At 35.0% G+C, this 23,569-nt stretch overlaps 1 protein-coding gene, 1 long non-coding RNA gene and 1 other non-coding gene across 11 annotated transcripts; 1 reads left to right on the top strand and 2 right to left on the bottom strand.

The window, feature by feature from the left end:
• Window positions 1-2,150: 2,150 nt before the first annotated feature.
• On the bottom strand, window positions 2,151-2,258 carry LOC112762725 (small nucleolar RNA R71). The gene has a single exon (XR_003182753.1). It is a non-coding gene; the product is annotated as a small nucleolar RNA R71 (small nucleolar RNA).
• A 6,785-nt stretch (window positions 2,259-9,043) lies between these two features.
• On the top strand, window positions 9,044-12,086 carry LOC140177846 (uncharacterized). The gene is made up of 2 exons (XR_011869340.1): window positions 9,044-9,402; window positions 11,332-12,086. It is a non-coding gene; the product is annotated as an uncharacterized lncRNA (long non-coding RNA).
• A 4,992-nt stretch (window positions 12,087-17,078) lies between these two features.
• Window positions 17,079-22,965, bottom strand: LOC112740839 (protein PHOSPHATE STARVATION RESPONSE 1). 9 transcript variants are annotated; one of them, XM_025789521.3, is made up of 9 exons: window positions 22,310-22,965; window positions 20,987-21,054; window positions 20,234-20,882; window positions 19,925-20,135; window positions 19,765-19,841; window positions 19,646-19,685; window positions 19,043-19,100; window positions 18,249-18,318; window positions 17,079-17,870 (listed from the first exon to the last, which is right to left on the bottom strand). In XM_025789521.3, the coding sequence occupies exons 3-9, from the start codon at window positions 20,873-20,875 to the stop codon at window positions 17,511-17,513; spliced, it is 1,458 nt and encodes a 485-aa protein (XP_025645306.1). In that variant the 5' UTR covers window positions 20,876-20,882; window positions 20,987-21,054; window positions 22,310-22,965; the 3' UTR covers window positions 17,079-17,510. The 9 variants fall into 9 exon arrangements, with proteins under 9 accessions (XP_025645306.1, XP_072072132.1, XP_025645278.1 ...); XM_072216031.1 differs by having other exon boundaries at window positions 19,925-20,123; XM_025789493.3 differs by having other exon boundaries at window positions 21,002-21,054; window positions 22,310-22,543.
• Between the last annotated feature and the right edge of the window lie 604 nt (window positions 22,966-23,569).

Here is a 23,569-nt window from a genome sequence, read left to right as displayed (position 1 = left end):
CTGTGGGATCGACCCTTACTCGCGTAAGCGTACCATGTTGATGGCGCCATTGATGATCACAATTTCGTGCACCAAGCTTTTGGCGCCGTTGCCGGGGATTGTTTGAGTTTGGACAACTGACGGTTCATCTTGTTGCTTAGATTAGGTATTTTTCTGAATTTTTAAGAATGAATTCTAGAGTTTTAAGGTGATGTTCTTATCATCACCAAAGCTGATTGATTCTCATCAATTTAGCTCTTGAATGTAATGTCCTGCTGAAGCTTGGCTAGCCATGTCTAATTCCTTTAGACTAAAGCTTTAGACTAACATTGCATGAATCCTGAAATTCTTATTAAAAATTTTGAATCTCTTTATTTTCTTTCCCATAAAATTTTCGAAAAATCCAAAAAAAAATACAAAGTCATAAAAACCAAAAATATTTTATGTTTCTTGTTGAGTCTAGTGTCTCATTTTAAGTTTGGTGTCAATTGCATGCATTCTTTGAATTCAATCATGTGTCTTCATTGATCTTCAATTTGTTCTTGATGATTTCATTGCTTTGATCTTTAAATTCTTTTGTTTTGTGTGTTTTGTTGTTTCTCATATGCATTCTCAACTTGTTAGTGTCAATAGTATACAAACTTCTAAGTTTGGTGTCTTGCATGCATTGTTTCTTTGATCTTAGTTTCATCTTGATTATTCCTCATTATTAAAAATCCAAAAAATTTTTAATTTGTGTCTTTTCAAGTCAATAATACAGAGAATTGAAGATTCAGAACATACAGCAGAGGAATTACACAGAAAAAGCTGGGCGTTCAAAATGCCCAGTGAAGAAGGAAAACTGGCGTTTAAACGCCAGCCAGGGCACCTGGCTGGGCGTTTAACGCCCAAAAGGGTAGCATTTTGGGCGTTAAACGCCAGAATGGATACCATTCTGGGCGTTTAACGCCAGGATGGCACAAGAGGGAAGATTTTATTTTTAATGCAAATTTTTTTCAAATTTTCAAAATTTTTCAAAATCAAATCTTTTTCAAATCAAATCTTTTCAATCATATATTTTCAAAATCAATTCCTTTCCATTTTTCAAAAATACTTGCTAACAATTAATGATTTGATTCAACATTTCAAGTATGTTGCCTTTTTTGTTGAGAAAGGTTTAATATTTGAATCATATCTTTTCTTGTTAGCCAAGTCATTAATTTTAAAAATCAAATCTTTTTAAATTATTTTTCAATCATATCTTTTTAAAACCATAACTTTTCAATCATATCTTCTTAATCACATCTTTTTCAAAATAGTTTTCAATCATATTTCTTTGATTTCTAATTTCAAAGTCTTTTTCAAAAATCACTTTATTTCTTTCTCAATCATATTTTTCGAAAATCATTCTTCAATTTTTCAAAATGTTTTTAAAATCTTTTTAATTAATTTTCGAAAATTTCTTCCCCTCTTCTCACATCCTTCTATTTATGGACTAACACTTCTCATCAATGCATAATTCGAACTCCATCTCTTTATAAGTTCGACTTCTTCTACCTTCTCCTTCTATTTTTCTTTTTCTCTGACACCTCAAGGAATCTCTATACTGTGACATAGAGGATTCCATATTTTCTTGTTCTCTTCTCTTTCATATGAGCAGAAATAAAGACAAAAGCATTCTTGTTGAGGCTGACCCTGAACCTGAAAGGACCTTGAAGCGAAAGCTAAGAGAAGCTAAAGCACAACTCTCTGTAGAGGACCTAACAGAATTCTTCAAAGAAGAAGACATGGCAGCCGAAAACAACAACAATGCCAACAATGCAAGGAAGGAGCTGGGTGACTTTACTGCACCTACCCCCGACTTCTATGGGAGAAACATCTCTATTCCTGCCATTGGAGCAAACAACTTTGAGTTTAAGCCTCAATTAGTTTCTCTAATGCAACAGAATTTCAAGTTCCATGGACTTCCATTGGAAGATCCTCATCAGTTTTTAGCTGAATTCTTGCAAATCTATGACACTGTCAAGACCAATGGGGTTGACCCTGAGGTCTACAGACTTATGCTATTCCCTTTTGCTGTAAGAGACAGAGCTAGGATATAGTTGGATTCACAACCTAAAGAAAGCCTGAACTCTTGGGAAAAGCTAGTCAATACCTTCTTGGCAAAGTTCTTTCCACCTCAAAAATTGAGTAAGCTTAGAGTGGAAGTCCAAACCTTCAGACAGAAGGAAGGTGAATCCCTCTATGAAGCTTGGGAAAGATACAAACAATTGATCAGAAAGTGTCCTTCTGACATGCTTTCTAAATGGAGCATCATAGGTATCTTCTATGATGGTCTATCTGAACTGTCCAAGATATCAGTGGACAACTCTGCTGGAGGATCTCTTCATCTGAAGAAGACGCCTGTAGAAGCTCAAGAACTCATTGAAATGGTTGCAAATAACCAATTCATGTACACTTCTGAAAGGAATCCTGTGAAAAATGGGACGAATCAGAAGAAAGGAGTTCTTGAGATTGATACTCTGAATGCCATACTGGCTCAGAATAAAATATTGACTCAGCAAGTCAATATGATTTCTCAAAGTCTGTCTGTAATGTAAGCTGCACCAGGCAGTACTAAGGATGCTTCATCTGAAAAAGAAGCTTATGATCCTGAGAACCCTTCAATAGAAGAGGTGAATTACATGGGAGAACCCTATGGAAACACCTATAATCCTTCATGGAGAAATCACCCAAATCTCTCATGGAAGGATTAATAGAGACCTCAACAAGGTTTCAACAACAATAATGGTGGAAGAAACAGGTTTAGCAATGGCAAGCCTTTTCCATCATCTTCTCAGCAACAGACAGAGAATTCTAAGCAGAGCCACTCTGACTTAGCAACCATAGTCTCTGATCTAATCAAAGCCACTCAAAGTTTCATGACTGAAACAAGGTCCTTCATTAGAAACTTGGAGGCACAAGTGGGTCAGCTGAGTAAGAAAGTTACTGACCTCCCTCCTAGTACTCTTCCAAGCAATACAGAAGAGAATCCAAAAGGAGAGTGTAAGGCCATCAACATGGCCGAATTTGGAGAGGAGGAAGAGGCAGTGAGCGCCACTGAGGAAGACCTCAATGGACGTCCACTGGCCTCCAATGAGTTCCCTAATGAGGAACCATGGGAATCTAAGGCTCACACTGAGACCATAGAGATTCCATTGGATTTACTTCTGCCATTCATGAGCTCTGATGAGTATTCTTCCTCTGAAGAGGACGAAGATGTCACTGAAGAGCAAGTTGCCAAATACCTTGGAGCAATCATGAAGCTAAATGACAAGTTATTTGGTAATGAGACTTGGGAGGATGAACCCCCTTTGCTCACCAAAGAACTGGATGACTTGTCTAGGCAGAGATTACCTCAAAAGAGACAGGACCCTGGGAAGTTTCTCAATGCCTTGTACAGTAGGCACCATGACCTTCAAGAAGGCTCTGTGTGACCTAGGGTCAAGCATAAACCTCATGCCTTTCTCTGTAATGGAGAAGCTAGGGATCTTTGAGGTACAAGCTGCAAGAATCTCACTAGAGATGGCAGACAATTCAAGAAAACAAGTTTATGGACTTGTAGAGGATGTTCTGGTAAGGATTGAAGACCATTACATCCCTGCTGATTTCATAGTCCTAGAGACTGGGAATTGCATGGATGAATCTATCATCCTTGGCAGACCCTTCCTAGCCACAGCAAAGGCTGTGATTGATGTTGACAGAGGAGAATTGATCATTCAAGTGAATGAAGAATTCCTTGTGTTTAAGGCTCAAGGATATCCCTCTATAACCATGGAGAGGAAGCATGAAGAGCTTCTCTCAAAACAGAGTCAAACAGAGCCCCCACAGTCAAACTCTAAGTTTGGTGTTGGGAGGCCACAACCAAATTCTAAGTTTGGTGTTGAACCCCCACATTTAAACTCTAAGTTTGGTGTTGGGAGGTTCCAACATTGCTCTGAGTATCTGTGAGGCTCCATGAGAGCCCACTGTCAAGCTACTGACATTAAAGAAGCGCTTGTTGGGAGGCAACCCAATGTTATATTTATCTATTTTTCTTTGTTATTTTATATTTTCTATAGGTTGATGATCATGGGAAGTCACAAAATCAAGTGAAAAAGCAAAAACAGCATGAAAAACAGAAAGAAAAATAGCACACCCTGGAGGAAAAATTGCTGGCGTTTAAACGCCAGTAAGGGCAGTAAATGGGCGTTTAACGCCCAGTCTGGCACCATTCTATGCGTTTAACGCCAGAAAGGGGCACCAGACTGGCGTTAAACGCCAGGAAGGGGCAAGAAGCTGGTGTTAAACGCCAGAAATGGGCACCAGCCCGGCGTTTAATGCCAGAATTGGCATAAAGAGCATTTTTGCTCGCCACTTGGTGCAGGGATGAATTTTCCTTGACACCTCAGGATCTGTGGACCCCACAGGATTCCCACCTACCCCACCACTCTCTTTCTTCTTCACCCATTCACCAATCACCTCAACACCTCTTCCCCAAAAACCCATCACCTATCAAATCCCACTATTCTCTTGAGCACAGCCTACCATCCTCAAACAGATGGCCAATCCGAGAGGACAATTCAAACATTGGAAGATATGTTAAGGGCTTGTGTTCTGGATCAACCGGCGAGTTGGGATCGTTATATGCCGCTAGTGGAGTTTGCGTACAACAATAGTTACCATGCGAGCATTAGAATGGCTCCATATGAAGCTCTATATAGGAGAAAATGTCAATCTCTGCTATGCTGGTATGAAGCTGGGGAGAAAGGCTTATTGGGGTCGGAGATGATAGCTGAGACCACTGAACAAGTGAAGAAAATCCAAGAAAAGATACTTACTACTCAGAGTCGTCAAAAGAGTTCCGGCGATCAGAGGCGGAAACCCTTGGAATTTAAAGAAGGAGATCATGTTTTTCTTAAGGTTACTCCAACCACAAGAGTAGGTAGGGCAATTAAAGCAAAAAAGCTGAATCCCCGGTATATTGGTCCGTTTCAGATCCTGGAGAGGGTTGGACCGGTGGCATATCGAATGGCTCTACCACCTCATCTTTTGAACCTGTACGATGTATTTCACGTGTCACAGCTTCAGAAGTATACTCCTGATGCTAGCCATGTGTTAGAACCTGAATTGGTTCAGTTAAAAGAAGATTTGATGCTTCTAGTGGCTCCAGTCAAAATTGGTGATACTAGTATCAAACGGTTGCGTGAAAAAGAGGTTTCTTTAGTCAAAGTGGCATAGAGTCGAGGCGGTGTTGAGGAACACATTTGGGAACTTGAGTCAGAGATGCAAGCTGACTACCCGCACTTATTCTCAGGTAATTGAATTTGAATTTTGTGGGAAAAATTCCCAATTAGGTGGGTAGAATGTAAAATCCGATTAATTAATGACTAATTAATTCATAAATGAGAATTTATTCTAGAAAGCCAAAAATGTGATTTTTATGGCTTAATATGATAGAGGAGATTGAGACGAGAATTTTGACACCAATTTTATAGAAATCAGACCAAGATTGGACTAAACGGGCCAAACTAGGCCAACCAGACCATATTGGGCCCTTGGCCCAACCTAACTAAACCAAAACCCTAATTTTCAGCACTCTCTCTCCTCACTAAACACAAACACACGCTGAAAATGGTGGAAAGGAAGGGAAGAACACTCTCTCAAGTTCTAACCTTGGTTGATCTTCAAACCACCATAACTTTTGATCTAGAGCTTCGATTACTGCACCGTTTGCAGCCACACATTCACCATGGAAAGCTCTACAAAATCCACTAGTTTATTCTTGAGGTAAGCCACGAATCCATTTCAGTTCTTCATCCCTAAATTTCGAGTTTCATGGAGAAATGTGTTGAGATTTTGGGCTCTTTGATGTTATAGGATCCAACTCTCTTGAAGGAGAAGAATAATCTTGTCTCTTTAAACCTTGGATGTGGTAAGATTCTCAACCCTAGTGTAATTTGTTGTTTTATGATATTTGGGTATTGAGCCATGGTGCTTGGATGTGATAATTGTGGCTTAGGTAGTGTGTATTAAGATTTTAGAAGGCTTGGAAGAGGGGTTTGATGTGCAAAAATCTGTTCTTGGAGGTGTTGAGACCTTGAGAGCTTGTGAAAAAGTGGTTTGGAAGTGCTCCGGTTGAGCGTGCGAAATCGGCTAAGGTATGGTCTCGGTTTCCTGTATCTAAATGTAATGTGGTGTGAAAATTTAGGCTAGAGGCCCTAAAATAGGCATTGGATTGTTGATGTTGTCGAATGGTTGAGATATGTGATGTAGTCATATATGTGATTATGAATATTGATGCCTTGATGGTGTGATATATGAGAAAAATGCATGTTGTGATATATGCTTGATGAATGGTTGAGGTTGAATTATGGGTAAAACCATGTTGATTGTGAGTATGATATTGATTATGTGAAATGATGATTAATTGGAAACGGTATTGTTAGAAATTGGGATGAGGAAGGATGTATGACATGTTATATGTTTGCAATTTAGCCATTGATTTGAGATGGGTTAAAATAGTGGGATAGTGGTTGTGATTTTGAGGAAAATGTTAATGTATGAGTTGAGGAGGCTTGAGGTTGATTTTGGTATATTTTGATTGATTTCAAAAGGGGATGAAATTGGTATGTTTTGGTTGATTTTGAAAAGGGTTGAAAATGGCTTGTTTTGAAAATGGCACTTCGTGGTTTTGTATGAAAATATGATTTTTGGGCATACTTTGACGGGGCATAACTTGGGCTCCGGATCCCCATTTTGTGTCAAACTTGTTTAGAAATTAAATTGGATCCGGGATGTTTATGCTGTTTGAAGAACGGGCGAAAAATGATTTAAAATGAAGGAGTTATGCCCGTCGGAAGATTGGGGGTTTAATATGTGAATTCTGCAGCTTTTAACTTAGAAAAATTTTTAGCAGAATGCCCCCAACGCGTAGGCGTAACTGACGCGTACACATCGTTTTTCGAAAAAGAACCATCCACGCATGCGCGTTGATGCGCTGCACCAAATGTCCAGCCATTTTGCCGAGAGTTGTGCGAGAATTGTGCTAGTTTTGTGCGTGGGGCACAAACGCACCCACGCGTACGCGTGGCTGGCGCGTAGGGGTCGCTTGGCTGTTTTTCCATCCATGCATGCGTGTGGAGAACGCGTACGTGTGACCCTGTTTTCATTCCAAAGTTGATTTTTGAGTTTTAAAAGCCAAATTTCATACTTCTAAGCCTCTGATCTCACCCCTTATGTCTTAAATCATTATGATATGCCTAGCGATGTGAAAGAAGCTAGGGGATGTGGTAACTTGTGAATGAAGAAAGGGAAAAGTTTATGATCAATGATGATCAGGGATGACTATATAAGATACGGAGGATGGCGGTGGAAGTGCTTTATGTGCCATGAATCAAAGGGTTGTATTTATTGATAAATTGGCTGGTTCAGGATTGAACTATGAGCCGAATGGCTAAGTTATTGTCGGATTACGGCGGTGCCATTATTGATTTATGGCTGAGTATGATTGCATATATGCGTATTGAATGAAATGTGAATGTTGCACTTCCACTATTTGAGATACGAGTTTTTCTGGGTGAAAGTAATGGCTAGCCACCACAAGCTCCAGGTGGAGACTCGATACTCTACTGACTCTATGTTGTAAGTGTGGCCGGACACTGTGAAAGTTCCGGATGAGCTCGCCCCCGTGAATATACACCAGTGAGGGTGTTGGATATGGATTATGATTATGATCATGATGATCATCGAGGATAACTCGAGTTGGGGATGCACGATAGAGGGACAGTTCAATGCTTAGCTACCAGGACTTATCGAGTTGGCTACATAACCAACAGATGATATCATTAGCCATTAGGACAGACATACATCATATGCATACTATGTGAATTATTTGAGATTGCCTATTTGATTGCGTATTATTTGTTAATTGTCTAAATGCCTTATCTGTTCCTATTTATATATCTCTTGTTTGATATAACTGTGTTTGCCGTATTATACTCCTACTGGTGGTTAGGAGGTCTGAAAGAATTGGAAAAGGAAGTATTAGTTAGACTGAAGAATCCTTAGTCAGTTGCCATTTATGGTTTAGCCTGTTTATAAGCTTTGAATTATTTGTTGGAAGTTCTAGGATTGTCATTGGCTTTTCCAAGACATTACATGTTAGATATGTGGGCACTGTTACAATACTGAGAACCTCCGGTTCTCACCCATGCGGATTTTGTGGTTTTAAGATGCAAGACAAGAGGCTTCTCGCTGAAGCATGCTGGAGACTTCTAGATTAGCGAAGATCCTTGGTTCTCGGGACTCTATTTTGGTTTATATATTTGTTTAGATACTTTTATCTCCACTAAATAATACAAACTGTGATGACTCCTCTTAGAGGGGATTTTGAAGAATAAGTTTTCTGTATTTATATATGTCCCTTTGGATTTCCTTTGGGGTTTCCTATTTTATTTACATGTATATATTGCTATGCTCGGATCGGTTATCTTTGCAACCGAATTTTGAATTTTGATATTCCTGTTTTTGACACTCTTTTGTATATATATAATCTCACTTTAACTTATTCCTTTATTCGCTACGTTATCGATCGGAGTGTTGTGCTTTCGAGTTACGATTTTGTTTTACCTCTTTTTCTTCAAAGAATCCTAGTTATAATCATTTTTCACATTATTATACGTACTAAATTTTTATTTTAGAGGTCGTAATACTTTGCCATCTCTGAATTATGACTTAAACATAAGACTTCGTATGGTAGGATATTACAAAAAAAAACAACGTAATTTCACGCGCGCATTATGTAAATGACTTGTATGACTTGTATGCCAAAAAAACTTGTATGAGTAACTATACTCTTAGTGAAATTCATAGTATTCAAGAGACACTCAAAATGAGCCGAAATAATTAACTTTACTAAAATAATACTTTACTACAACGAGAAGTAATTGTTTTATTTATTATATTAGTAATAATTTGCGGCTTTTAGTATGAGAAAGGAACATATACTAAATGAAAAATATTCTTATTTTAGAGACATAACAACATAAAAAAACATTGAAAAAGATTTTAACCTTTTATAAATTGAAGTTCATTATGATTACAAACCACACAAAGAGAGAACGTGAGAGAGAGAATGGCTAGAAAAAATATGGCACATATAAATATAATGTTGATCATTGGGATAGTTATTTGTTCTGCCAATGAAGAATTTCAGAAAACTATTGTTGAAGAACATTATACAACATTTTATCGTATTGCTAGTAATAAGATGGGTGAGTGTATCAAGGACTGTGAGATACGCCATGAAAAGGATCAGGAAAAGAAGAAAAATTGCATTTTGGAATGTATCAAAGTTGAATGCATGAGACGCTATCCAAATGATAAAAACAAGAGAATCGCATGCATTGATGAAATCTATTCTAGGTATGAGAATCGCTATAATTATGAGAATGTAAACTTTTAGTTTATATTATATGAATATTTGATGTAATTGTTTCTGTGTCTTTTTTTTTTTTTTTCTACAAAACAAAAATAAAGAGTCGCAATTAAAACTCAATTATTCATCGAGAAAGTTTATAAGGTATTCACTTTTATAGCATAAAATACAAATGTTAAAAGATTTAGGTAAATTCTGGTCCTTTAATTTGAAGTAGTATGCAACGATGTTTGAAATAAATATTTCAAAAGTTTATTTTAATTTTGATTTTTCAAATTGCAATATAATAGAAGTTATGTTTTGTTGATTATGAGGTCGTTCAGTTTGAAATATAAAATGAAATAATATTTAAGCGATTTGAGAAATAATTACAATATTTACTTTGTTGTTTTATACTTCAATTTTTTCTTGAGTTTATATAATCAAATTGTGTTTTAGAATCCAATGTTCTGAAATGGAAAATCTGTTTGACGAGGAATCAATATAGAGTGTTGATTTTGGATGTACAATGCTCCTGTATTTGTAATCTTTACTATACTGCAACATACTTCAATTAAACCATATTTTAATTACAATATTTAGGAGAATACCGTTACATTTATTGTAATATTTAATTCAATAGATTACGTTTTAAAATTGATCATACCTAATAAAAATCGTGACTAAAGATTTATGATAACTTTTTTTAACTTTAGATCACAATTTTAAAATCCTAACCTATTCTAGTATGATTATAGTTCGATGGCTACAGTTGTTTTTTATCTAAGAACACGATTTTTTGTCATGGTTATTATTTTACTTATCAAATACTTCAAGTCACAGTTTAAAACTCTAGCGTGACCAAAAATTTTTTTTAGGTCAGGAGTGAAAACTATGACCATAAAAGATTTTAGATTATGATTTTTAAATGTGACTGAAAAAACTATGGCCATAAATTTACAATGTTGTAGTACTAATTGTAATTAAATGTAAAAAAATTAATAAAAAATTATTTTTACAAGATTAACTATAAAGTGCATACATTTCTCTTCTACTGTTATGTGTGTCTTTTTTTTTTCTTTACGAAAGTAGAGAAGAGGAAAGAAATATTCTATAAAAAAAAAAAAGAAGAAAACGATTAAAAATGTTTGATTGGATTAAGTTACAAAATTAACTCTATTGTTATATGTTTTCTTCTTTTTTACAAAAGTAGAGAAAAAAAAAGAAAAAAATACAAAATGTATAATACGAAAAAAAAGAAAATAATTAAAAAAAGAAAAAAATGTATTATATGATCACATAATGATTCTAGTAAAATAAAATATTATAATAATATTTAAAAAATAATAAAAATAACTTAAATAATTTAAAGTTATCTAAACAAACATTTAAATCAATTATCATTAGAATGATTATATAATTTTAAATATAATAAATATATAATTATTAATTATAGATATTATACGTATAAAATTATGAAAGTTAAATTAAATAAATTAATTTTAGTTATTATCTCTTTAACATTTCAGAACTATTATTTGCCACACTTTTTTGTTATAAGTTTTTAGTAGAATCCTTTAATTTGGGAGTGTTTAATTTAATTAGCACAAATTTACACTAAAAATCCACTTTCACACAAAAATTGATTCATAAAATTTTGTAATAGAAATGAAAAAAGAGAGACATTTTTGTTTCATACTGGAATAAGAATAGGGGAGAAGAAGATTATTCGTACTCAAAAGACTCCTTTACCATCCTTACTTGTCTCTCGCTTCATCCCCCATATCTCGCATCTTCAAAAGCACTCTAAGCGTGCATTTGGTATTATATGAGCTGTTGGCTGTCAGATTGCGAAAATATGATTTAGTATTGTATTTTGTGATTAGAGATTAAAACTAAAATTTTAAATTTTGGACACACAATTTTAATGTCTTCAGTATTTCTAAAAAGTGAATATCAACGCCATAGATAGTAAGGTTGCTCGCAAGCTTGCCTCCTATACTGCCCCCCAAATATTTGCTCAAGGAGATGCTTGGTGCCGGTAATGGTGACGGTGACACCAAATTGGATATCAGGAAGCCATAGAAGATTATTGACAAGAAGGATGAATATCGCCAAAAGAGTCTCAAGCAGATAATCTCGTTGGAGCACCACAATCTCTTCTCTGTTGGCGAGAAGACACTGGACCCTTCTGTCAGTATCTACACCGATGTTATAAGGAAGCAGGTGCTGAAGAGGAAAAAGGAGGAGATCTTGAAGACCATTGCTAAGAAGAAGAAGGAAGAGAAGGATGCTGCTAAGGCGGTGCCACCACAAGCTGCACCAGCTCCGCAACAGCATGAAATGTAACTAAAAGTAACTGAAGGAGAATAAAATAAAATTAATAGCAAGAGTTCATAATGACTTTTTAATGTAACAGTAGCCAACCATATAAGAAATTCAATGAAGGTAATGAAAGTTTTCAAACATTAGACGTAGCACAAGCCTTCAAGTCTTGTTCCAAAGGGAATAAACCTAACAATAAGAAGAAGATTTAGTGACCAGAAAGAGTAGAAGAAAGAGAAGAATATTAAGGCAGAAAAAGGATTATCACTCATTGTCTACAGCACATAGTCTTTAAATTGAGTATTTGTTTGTTTTTGTCTCAAACTTTTACGTATTTTCTTTTTTATTTGATTTGTTGCCATCTGTCCCTCAACTCTAACTAACTCTGCATTTAGCTTTTTTTTGTTGTTGAATTATCTTTTTAGTCCTTACTTCATTTTTTTACTCATTATAATACTCTCTCCTTTAAAGACAATTTTATCCTCAAGGTTGAAGTGAGAAAAAAAACTTCATAAACTCTAGCATTTTTCCATGTGGCAAGCTCTTGAGGACTTGAGGAGTGCCTTTCTATTGCACCAATACCTGGGGTACCTCACTTTCATCCTGCATAATCACCTTTTTTACTAAGATCACTTGTGACATTATTATTGGACCTTGTTCATTAGTTGTCAATAGTAGTGAAATATATTGTTGAGTATCATTTTCACAAAATTTTTTTAATAACAAAATGTGAAATACTGACCAAATTGTGATTCATGATCTATCTTTAAATTATTAATTGTGTTAATATATTTTATTTTATTTTATTTATTTTAAATTAAATAACAAATTCATATAAATAAAATATTCTTTTTATAATACAAGGTCAAAAATATCATTTAATATTAATTTTTTTTAACCAAATAAAAAAAGTTATTCTTTTTTTCTTTTTTTATTTTCTTTTCATTCAAACAATTCAAAAAAAATAAAAATATATCCAAATTCTTTCTTTCTTTCTTTTTTCTTTCTATTTTCTTTTTTTTTTTTTATTTCCATCCTTTCATCCAAACGAGACCTTAGGCTGTTTGCCTCCTATATGCATGTCTCATTTTAATCACCATTATGTGTTACTAATGCGACATTAATATGATTGGTAAGTTGAATTGATGCTTGTATGTATATCAACATGTATACAAGTAGTTGGGGCTGATCCATAATGAATACATTGATGACTTGTTAATGATACTCGTTAATGACCGAACGAGAGTCCACAAGAAATAATCGATGAGTAAAAAGAACTAAGAGGTATAAATTTGGATAATATTTGTTTTTGTTCTTTCTAAAATTATGGATTAAAATTATTAATTTAATAACTAATTTGTCGCAAATTGATACTCCATTTAAAGACCTTTTAGAAAAATAAAAAAAATTATATTTGAATATCTCATATAAAAAAATTTATTTATTAACTATGTTTGAGTACAACAATATAAAAATATTTATTTATTTATTTAAGATGTAAAAATATTTTTTAAATAAAAAAATCTTTTCAAAAAAATATAAATTATAAAAAAATATAAACTGTAACTTCTAAAAAAAATATTCTTTTATTTTTCTATTATTTTTAAATTTATCAAACATATTAAAAAAATAAAAAAATTTGTTAACAGCTTAATAACACCTAACCAAATTCTTATGACTTAAACAAAAAAAAAAATAGAGAGAATTTAAACGTAACCCAAGAGGTTATGGGAGATAAGCCTCAATATAGTCCCTGAAGTTGCACTCGAGTCTCATAGTAGTCCCTAAACTTAAAAGTTACTCATATTCATCCCTGAAGTTGTACTCCGGGACTCAAACTTGTCTTTCCGGCAATTTCTGCCCACCTGGTGCTACCGGAAAGCTGAGTTGGCAGGCTTCGTGACACGTGGGCATTACAACGGCTAGCTGATGTGGCAGAGTAAACTGTCCGGAATCAATTTGGTCCCTCAAATCAAGTTAAAACCCTAATCCTCAATTTTGAAGCCCACAGCGCTCTGTCTTCTCTTCTCTTCGTTTCTCTGTTCTTGTCTTCCTCATCTTTGAAGCCCGACTGTTATGGCAAGCGCGAGCAATGCAGTTGGGAGCTCGAATAACCCACGATCATTTGGAAGCATCATGAGGAGAATGAATAGAAACAGAGAATCGCGTTTGCCAGAATGGTGTGACTGCGGGTCGAGACCAATGCTGTGGTGGTCAGGGATGGATTCTAATCAAGGGAGACCGTTCCTGGGTTGCCCAAACTACAATGTAAGTATTATTGTTGTTGATTGCTATATTCATGGATATAAAAGTTGCTGACTGAATTTTCTTGGCTGTGCAGACTGTGGGTAACAAATGGTGTGGATTGTTTTTGTGGGTTGATAAAGTTTTGGAAGAAGATATCATAGCATGTGATGATAGAACAAGGCATTCAGTTGACAATGAAGGATGGAAGATGAATATTGCTTAGAAATTTGGTAGATTAGAGGCTGAAATTAGGGTTCTAAAAATGGGGAGAATTTTGATGTTTGTGTTCATGCTGCTGATTGTAGTTGGTATTCTTGTATTAAAGTTGGATAGACAACAGGGTCAACTGTATCTAGCCAAAAACAAATGACATGCATGTTATATGCATATGTTGTTCATGTACTTGTTCCTGTCCTTTTGTTTGAAAGAAATGCAAATTAAAGTGTTTGATTATATGCATACTTCTGTTCCTACACTTCTGTTTAATGAAATGAAAATGGACAGGGTCTAAATTACTCTTAATTCTCTAACACAGGACAAAATATAACCAAAAAGCTAACAAAACTCAATTCAAGAAAATCATAATTCATATTGGTAATGTTTCATCCAAAAAAGACATTATAGAGCCAAAACACCAAGTATATCAAAGTTGTTAACATTTTGACCTCATAAGTTTCAGATACTAAAATCCCAAACACTAGGACAATGTTTAAGAAAGCATACATGGTAAAAAAAACTTCAGCAAAATAGATACACAAAGACACCATGTGTCCCCTGTCCCTAAACATAATCATCCTAATCTTCATTTTTTGTGCTTGGGTTCCTTGAATCCAGGGGTGGACACAAACTTCATGAAGTTTGCAAGCCTTGTAGCATTCCTCTGTGTTGCACCTTACATAGGGTTAGGTGGGGGATTTCTTGCTGGTTGACTGCTTCCTGGTGGATTGCTACTCCCTGAAGTTGTTTTTTCATCATGTTTGGAGAACTTTCTTTTTAGAGGGACCACATCATGAACTTCGACAACTATGTTGGTTGGCCAGCCATGAACTTTGAACTTCTCATAGTCTAGGTCACCATACCACATCGAGACCCAACTTTTTTATTCCTTCACTTTTATAAAAAGCTGTCAGACACTTGTTTTCAAGCACCAAAATAATCCCTACACTTTTATAAGTAACATCAAATTAGTCCTTAAATTTGTGTAAGTGACATCAGACTAGTCCCTAAACAGCACTATTACATACAAACAGGACATTATGTAGCATGTATAACCACCATCAGTCCAGGAATAATTCAGCACATATAAACAGCAGCCTATTGAAGGTATTGAAAACATTGTATTTATGAAACAATGACTCCATTAGTTATTTCAAGAAAGCAGGTATTGAAGGCGATTGATAAACAAAAATAAAAGAAAAAGTACTACATAACTTAGCACAAGGCTTATTAAACAAATCATAACAAAACAATTGGCTAATTTGGCTAAGATATCCTGATTTAGTCTTCTCAATAGCTACTCCAAATTCTTGAACTGCTCAGAATAATTGCTACTTTCATTTGCTATAGTATAATCCCTAATACTGTATGTAGAAAAATTAAAGCACCAGATCATGACATAATCGTAAATTCACAAGAAGTACGATTAACCATAAAAAATTTTAATTTTCACAACATATCCGACTTCACCCAGAAATAAAAGCTGATAATCTTTGAGCAATAAAACTCAATACACACAAGCTTAAAATTTGCAGCATAGAACAAATATACAAAATATTTCTAGTGGTTTTTTTATTCCCTTAACTATTCTATCTTAATATTTGATGTGACAAAGAAAGGAATGGGAAAAGGGTAAAAGTTGACAATACAGAATACAAACTCTAATTTCGAAAAGTTTTCAAATCACAATTCAGTACTTCAGTTTTTACTAAAAATCATGTATGATTTTTTGCCCCCACCATAGCCATTATATTTTAGTTTCTGGTCTTCTTCTATCAAGAATAAAAATTCTATTTAATTAAAAAGAGTAATAAAATAAGTCATCAACAAATAGAAGTTTCAAACTCCAACGCAGCCCAATTCAACACAAATAAAGAAAACCAGGTTGGTTAGTTACAAAAATTTTAATTTTGCAATGCAGCAAATAAAAAGGGTAAGTGGGTAACGTTGAGGAAGGGGGGTTTTTAGCGTGAAACGACGTCGTTTCATGTCATTTTGGCGTCACAGCAAATACTACGTCGTTTCTGTTATGCCAACGTGTCATGAAAGAGGCCAACTCAGCTTTTCTGTAGCACCAAGTGGGCAGAAATTGCCGGAATGATGAGTTTGAGTCTCGGAGTGCAACTTCAGGGATGAATATGAGTAACTTTTAAATTCAGGGACTACTATAAGGCTCGAGTGCAACTTCAGGAACCACTTTGAGACTTGAGTGCAACTTCAAGGACCACTTTGAAACTTATCTCGAGGATATGGAAATGTTGAAAAGGCATCCCGAAGAACCTTCACCCGATCGGTGAAAATGAAATTGTTACTGGGAGAGGAAACAACCTTGGAAAGAAGATTTGATTGATTAATTCAAGCCTACAATTTTTTCAAGAAAAACCTGACACAGATTGACACGCATAGCGAAAGTTGGGATGACCTTTGAACCTGGAATCTATTATCTGAGAGAGAATTTCTCCATCTTCAATGGGTTATTATCTACGTTAAGATTATGTCATAATAAATAGCTCTTACTGGATGTAACGTTTCACTTATATATATATAACGATTAGTGATTGGAGTAAATTAAAGCAGTCAAAATCAAATTTTTCTTCCAAACACACCCTAAACATGAAAAACGAAACATGTCCTTACAAGGAAAAGGAAATATCAAACATGTCATGTAAACAACCTACAGCGTGTGGAATTGGTAACAGACGTGATGCCATTGTTAAAGCCACCTGCAAGTAAGTCCTAAGGTACTTATAATTGACAATGATAAGAACTAGGAAGAGGAAGCATCCTCTTTTCCTCAATTAAAAGAAACAGTTCATATTTATTTGGGATTCCTCACCTATGAAGTATTATGTGATGTCTGCTCATTATCTCAACATTAGAAAATCTCATCCTCACATGACTAGAATACCACCAAATAATGGTGTTGAAGAATATCATAATCAAAATTTCAACTCAAATCACAATAATTTATTTTACATTAGAGGTGTCCTATGGAAGGAGAGGAGATAAGTGACCTAGTAGAGCATTGAACCTACGATATCAATGATATCACCAAGTTCAGCTACAGCAGCATCAATAACAACATAACAATGGTATTTACAGATCGCCTACCATGGCAGACTGCAAATAGCAGAATTCGATCCTAAGCATTTCAACCGATTGAGTCAACTTTACCTAATGTTTTAGAATACATATCCAAGAACTCATGTGGCTAGAGAACTCATCAGGTTATGAAGTTCTATCCATCATTCAGTATAGTATTTCTTACTAAAATATAATTTATGCATCAATATTGTAAGTTCATCGCAGATGCGGCAGCTCAGATGGCTTACTCATCTTTTCTTTGACGCATCGAGGCTTGAGCAGCATCATCGTTAGCATTAGCATGCTGCTTAGGATTCTCAGAAAGTTGTGTTTTGGGAGAATCATGTTTCCCCCCTATTTCCACTGAGCCTTCCACAACCTTGGTGCTGCCGATAGCTTGATCAGGTCCTGGCTTGTAATTGTCCACCATTGATGCGCTTTTGGCTGGAACATCTTGCATGGCATCCAAAGAGGATCCAGATGGATTTTCAGCAGTAGATAATGATGCCTTAAACATTTCAGTCTCGGGTTTACATTGCTTCTCAAACATCATCTGGAGATACCTTCCTTGTTCTTCTATTCGCAACTGTAGATTTCTTTGAATCTAACAGAAAAAGAAGTGAATCAGATCAAAGAAAAAGATACCATAAGAGAACCGAGTGGGATGTCTCAGACAATGCATTTCGGGAAAGAGCTTACAAAATAGGAAGCAAACAGAGAACAAGCGCAAGGGTAGAAAAATTAACTCCTCTCTTTATAGGAGATTATCACCAAGCTAAAACTCACTAATAGTTCATTTCATTTACATTTCAAAGCCTTTAAATGAAGTTTAATCTCTCATCAATGTTATAAAACATGAATTTTCCATAGTAAAGACAGTGGCAGCAGAAACAGAGCTTGCAACAAACCTCTGAACAACATATTGGTTTAAATGCAATGCATTAACTACGTCAGGAGTTCCTGAAGGAATAAAATGTCATACCTCAAGTTGTTCATGCAACTGCTTCTGAACCACCATTTGCAGTCGCAGAGCTTCAGTGATATCAATGCCACTGTCACCAATGGAATAGTTAAGACAGCTGAAGAATTACTGTGTGTGACATACGACCAAAAACCCACATAAAACCACTCAATAATGACCCAAGCTCCCTATTGCACCCTTAATCGTGGACTATTGAATACTCTTAACAGAACACTTCTTGATCCCTAATCTAATCAGTTATAGTCCTTGCAAGATCACTTCTTGACGATTTCTCTCTTTTATTTTAATCCTTACTTTTGTTTTACAATCATCCCTTAGTTTCCAGCTTATATGCACTTTTCTCATACTTAGTAGTATGGTATGGGCAATAAGTCTCTTCAGAAAGATGAATTTACAGATATCTTGCATGAGATTTATGTGTGTAACACTCCAAATGAAACTAACTAGCATTATTAAACTAAATAAACAACGAACTAACATCAAATGAGAGATGACAAAACTTATGCCCACTTATTGAAGCAAAAAAAAAAAAAAAACCAAGTTATGCCCTCTACAGAACAAGCTACACATATAATTTGGGTTTATTTTCAAAATCAATTAGCTTCCACAGATCATAAGCTATTTAATCTTCAGCTTATGTAACATTTGTACCAGCAACGTCACATTAGAGAATGAAACGTTGTCTAACAATCTGATGTATCAACAATTTTGATAGGCAATGTATCAAACTATCAATACTTATATTAACATTACATAACAGAAGTATATAAAATAAGAGTACAGAGTTTACTTACGTTCTCAAATCTAGTGATGCCATCTCTTCAATGGAACTTGTTTTTTTCTCTGAGACTCCTGTCAACAATAGTTGAAACAAACTGTACATTAGCTGATAAACACTGGAGGAATGGCTTTAGATTTGAAGGGCGTGACTTCAGAAAAACCACTCATACCACTTTCAATCATCAAAAGCAGAACTAAAGTTCCATAGCAAAATTTAACAATATCCAGTCCTTAGGACAAATAAACTTGTATTTTTATCCACATTTGTGCAACAGCTTCTACATTTAGAAAACTTGACAAATACAGGGAACGAATCCATGGAAACTTACCTCTTAAATTCTTAATCAAAGCCCTTTATACAAAATTTAAGACCCAAGAACACCAATGTAAAAACCTTACATCATTAAATAATTTGTCAATTCAAGAGTATTTTTCTAAACTAGACACTGAATGAACAGTATTAGGAATTAATAGATATTAAATGAAGTATGGTATATTGATTTTAATCCTACTGAATACTTTGCAAAAGCTCATCCTACGGTCATAATTTACACCAATGTCAGAAATATTTGTAGTTTATGCATGCAGCTTCACATACTACAATGCATGTTATGTACCTTCAGACGAGTCGGGTCTATATCTAGCTGTCCTGTATTTCTGCATTTCAAGTCATATACAATTCAGCAAAATAACAAGCCAGCAAATAAATCAAGGGAGTCAAGCAAAGTACACCTACCTGCAAGTGGCTTTTGACATGATATATAGTTAAGCCTTCAACTTTCATGAGCTTCAGCACACCCTTAGGAGTAGCTCCTGTAGATTAAAAAAAAAAAATAGCAACACATGAAGGACTGAAGCTTAGAATCTCTGGACTTAAGAAAGAGATACAAACGTACTTTCACTCCCACCAAGTTGGTTGACAGCATCCACGAAGGCCTCATGAAGTTCTGGAGTCCAACGCATTCGTGGCTTGGAAGGAGCAGATTTTGCTGAGGAAGAAGGGGCAGCACCAGCGCAATTTTCTTCAGATGAAGCAGGAAGTTGTTGATGGCCTTCGGATGGATGCCCTGGTAATTGCAAAGATGGTTTTGAAACCTGGAATGGCTCCTAAAGCAACAACATGAGACCCTAAGACACTCCTTGAATAAATTACTAATCTGTTTCCTCTGAAAGCTAATATTGATTTCAGTTATGAAAAGCTTAACCTTTGGCTCAGGATCTGGAACATTATCAGCAAGAAGATCATTCAAATTAGAAGTTAAAGTATCATCATCACTGATTAGCTGGTCAGCCCACTCCTGCCAATCATTTTGCTTACAATATTCCTCAGATGCCATGATAGTGCAGGCACCACTTTCTACCCTACCACTATCGATGGAAGTATTTGCGGGAAAATCCAGAAAGCTTGGCACAGAATCAGTATGCCAGGAGGCACTGTTTTCATTAGGAAAATGGCTTGATGGTTTGGAAGGTAGTGGTCCACTATTTGAAGAAAATGGTGGCAATGTAGCCATATTAGTTGATGAATGTGAAATAATGTGAGCATTTCTAGAATGCTTTTCATGAGGTGAAAGGGATGAATGGTGAAGAGCAGTTGAATATCCAGGAGAAGATGAAAAGATATGTCCAACTGCTCCGTTGTTATTTAAATGACCAGAATGAGTTAAAGGTCCACTCATCAGCCCTTCTTCTACAAAAGCAAGAGGTGAATCAGGCAACTTATTATATGTCTCTTCTAGGGGTGTTGGAAGGACTGCCAAGGATGAAGATAGTGCTCCAGACATCCCCATGACATTGTGTTTCTCCGCACTTGATCTTTCAATGGATATAGAAGGACGGGCTTCCATTATTTGCCTTAATTTTTTACCAAAAAAAGAAAAACAAAAAATAACACGTATCAGTTATCACACAACCAATAAAATGTTAGACTTTGCATTCTCACTCCTTCTAATGCTAACCAGCAAAGTATTTACAAATTGCTTTCAGCTATTGATGCCTGATGCAGACTTGTCATCAATCTTCAGATCTGTGAAAGAAAAGGCACTCTTTAGTCTGTGAGATAAAAATTTAGAAAATTTGCCCTTTAGTAAATCCTTATTTATCAATCCAATACTATAAACAAGCCAAAGCTTGATAGTCAAATATAGATATACTATATGTAAACACCGTCGTCAATGTCATATGAAAGATAAATATTCAACAATGATATAATTTGTAGTTCATAACGATTTCAGTCCACAAAGAATTCACAATCCCCAAAATCCTAAACCCTTATTCTCTATCTGTCTTGCATGTTTCAGGCTCACGTTCGGTTGTTTTGTGTACTTACAGTAATGAAAAATCAGAATCGTGAAGAAGTTCCAGTAACAAAAATTGTAAGAAAAAAATTATAAGGCACTCAGAATATGGAACCACCTCTTTATTCTTGTGATCAATACTGGGATACAAAACAAACCTCATACAATTTGGGAAATACACAATTGGTCAATGCTTACTTTTCAACCCCAAACAAAATAAACTTCCTGATGGTAGCTAAGAATCTGAATTCCCAAGGTGAAGATTCTGAGACCTAATCTTTCGTTGTTAGCAATATCTATGGTTGCCAAGACAAGTTTGTCTATGACTGCTCTAGTAAATACAAAATAGAATTGGTATATAACCAACTCTCCCTCCAAAGTGTGAGAAAAAAAAAATGTCTTAATTTAGGCATTTGAAACAATAACAACCAACAACTAATTCCTATAAGCTGTTATCAGCTACACAAATTTGACAACTTTATTCCTTCCAATATCATTATCATAACATAGTGATCTACGGCTACATGACCCCAAAAAAAAAAATTTCTGGTTCCTCTCAAAGAAAAAAATTTATTATTGCTATTAAATCTTCTACTTAAAATTAAATAAACAAATAGAACTTAGTACGAGTGTTCTCTACCAATTATCTTTCCTTTCAGCTTCTTACCCTATTGGCTACTATCTCCACGAAGTTCACGTTAGAAGCACAGAACAAGAAAAAGAAGGGGAAAGAGGGGGGGGGGGGGGGTTAAAATAATCCCAAAGAAAAAATGAAGCGAATTAAACACTCTCACATAACAAACAACAAAATATGGCATACAAATCAATTCAAACAGTCTCACATCACACTAACAAATTAATAATAAATAAAATCATCACCAAAATAAAAAAGTTGACATGCCTCAAGGTCGATTGAATTTCAAACAGAATTGAGAGAGAGAGAGAGAGAGAGAGAGAGAGAGAGAGAGAGAGAGAGAGAAACACCAGTTAGCAGGGGGAATCGGAGTGAAGACGCTGAAGAAGGCGATATTGAAGGGGAGGGAAATTGGCGATAAAATAGCGTGAGATTTCGCGGCGAGATGAAGGTGAGATTAAAAAAAAAACACAAAGGAATTTGGAATACTTTATTTATTTTTCTTAAATTAGTTTTTCGGTCACCGGCGAAAATGAGAGGGGAGTCAAGAGGGTGTGTGACCGAGGAGAAGAAAATTAGAAAATGGGGCTAATTTTTTTTTATATTGTATAAATATATGTGTAATACATTGTTATGGGAAGATTAGGTGTTTTTTTTATATGGTGTTTTCTTTAAATCGGACGGTCCGATTTGTTTGAAAAAAAAGTAAAATACAAATCGGAGGGTCCGATTTGTTTGATAAAGAAAAAAAAGCTACAAATCGCATGGTCCGTTTTGCATTTTTATTTTTTTTTATTTTTTAAAATAGAAATCGGACGGTCCGATTTCAACATTAAAAATTTTTTTATTTTCAAAAACACAAATCGGACCATCTGATTTGTGATTGTTGATTTAAAAAATGAAACAAATCGGAGGGTCCGATTTGTTCACACCATAACAATGAAAAACTCATCTCTTCTTCCACCATTGTGAGATACACTCACTTCTCTCCCACACAAAAAATAACAAGCGAGAAAATGGTGCCCTTTGGAATTTGGATTGGAGAGGGTGTGTTGTTACACGCGCTAGTGAGGGAGCGTGGAGGGAGGGAGGAGGATTTGTTACTTATTTGTTTGTGGCCTTATTGGTGTGTGCGTTGGTTTGTGCCCATGCATTGGCGAATAATTTGTTTGGTCGAGTCTCCAGTGTGTGTCAACTGTCAACAAAACAGTAAACAGTAACACTGTAACACTAATGACTATGGCCAATTTAAATAACCAACTTAATTAAAATTTTTTTGATAAAATAATTTAAATAATAAATGAATCTTTTAAAAGTAATTTATAAATAAATTATTTTATATTTAAATTTTTAATTCTAAAAATATTTATTTTATAGAAATATGATGAAAAATAGAAATATTATGAGAGAAGTCAATTTTTTTAACTTCTCTATAAACTCTTAAATAGCTTCTTAGAAAGTTGCAATTTGATTTTAAAAATTGTACCAGACATTAATACTACTACTTTTTATAAGTCAAAAGTTAAAAAAAATTATTTTTAAAGTTTTCCAAACGGACCCTAAGTGTATGTTTGAATTTTTATTTTAGACGATAAAATATAACTTTTTAC

This window comes from Arachis hypogaea, chromosome 2, assembly GCF_003086295.3.
Source record: "Arachis hypogaea cultivar Tifrunner chromosome 2, arahy.Tifrunner.gnm2.J5K5, whole genome shotgun sequence".
In the NCBI taxonomy this organism is placed as follows: Eukaryota; Viridiplantae; Streptophyta; class Magnoliopsida; order Fabales; family Fabaceae; genus Arachis; species Arachis hypogaea.
Note: the sequence above shows the minus strand (reverse complement) of the source record. Positions and strands in the feature narration are given on the sequence as shown.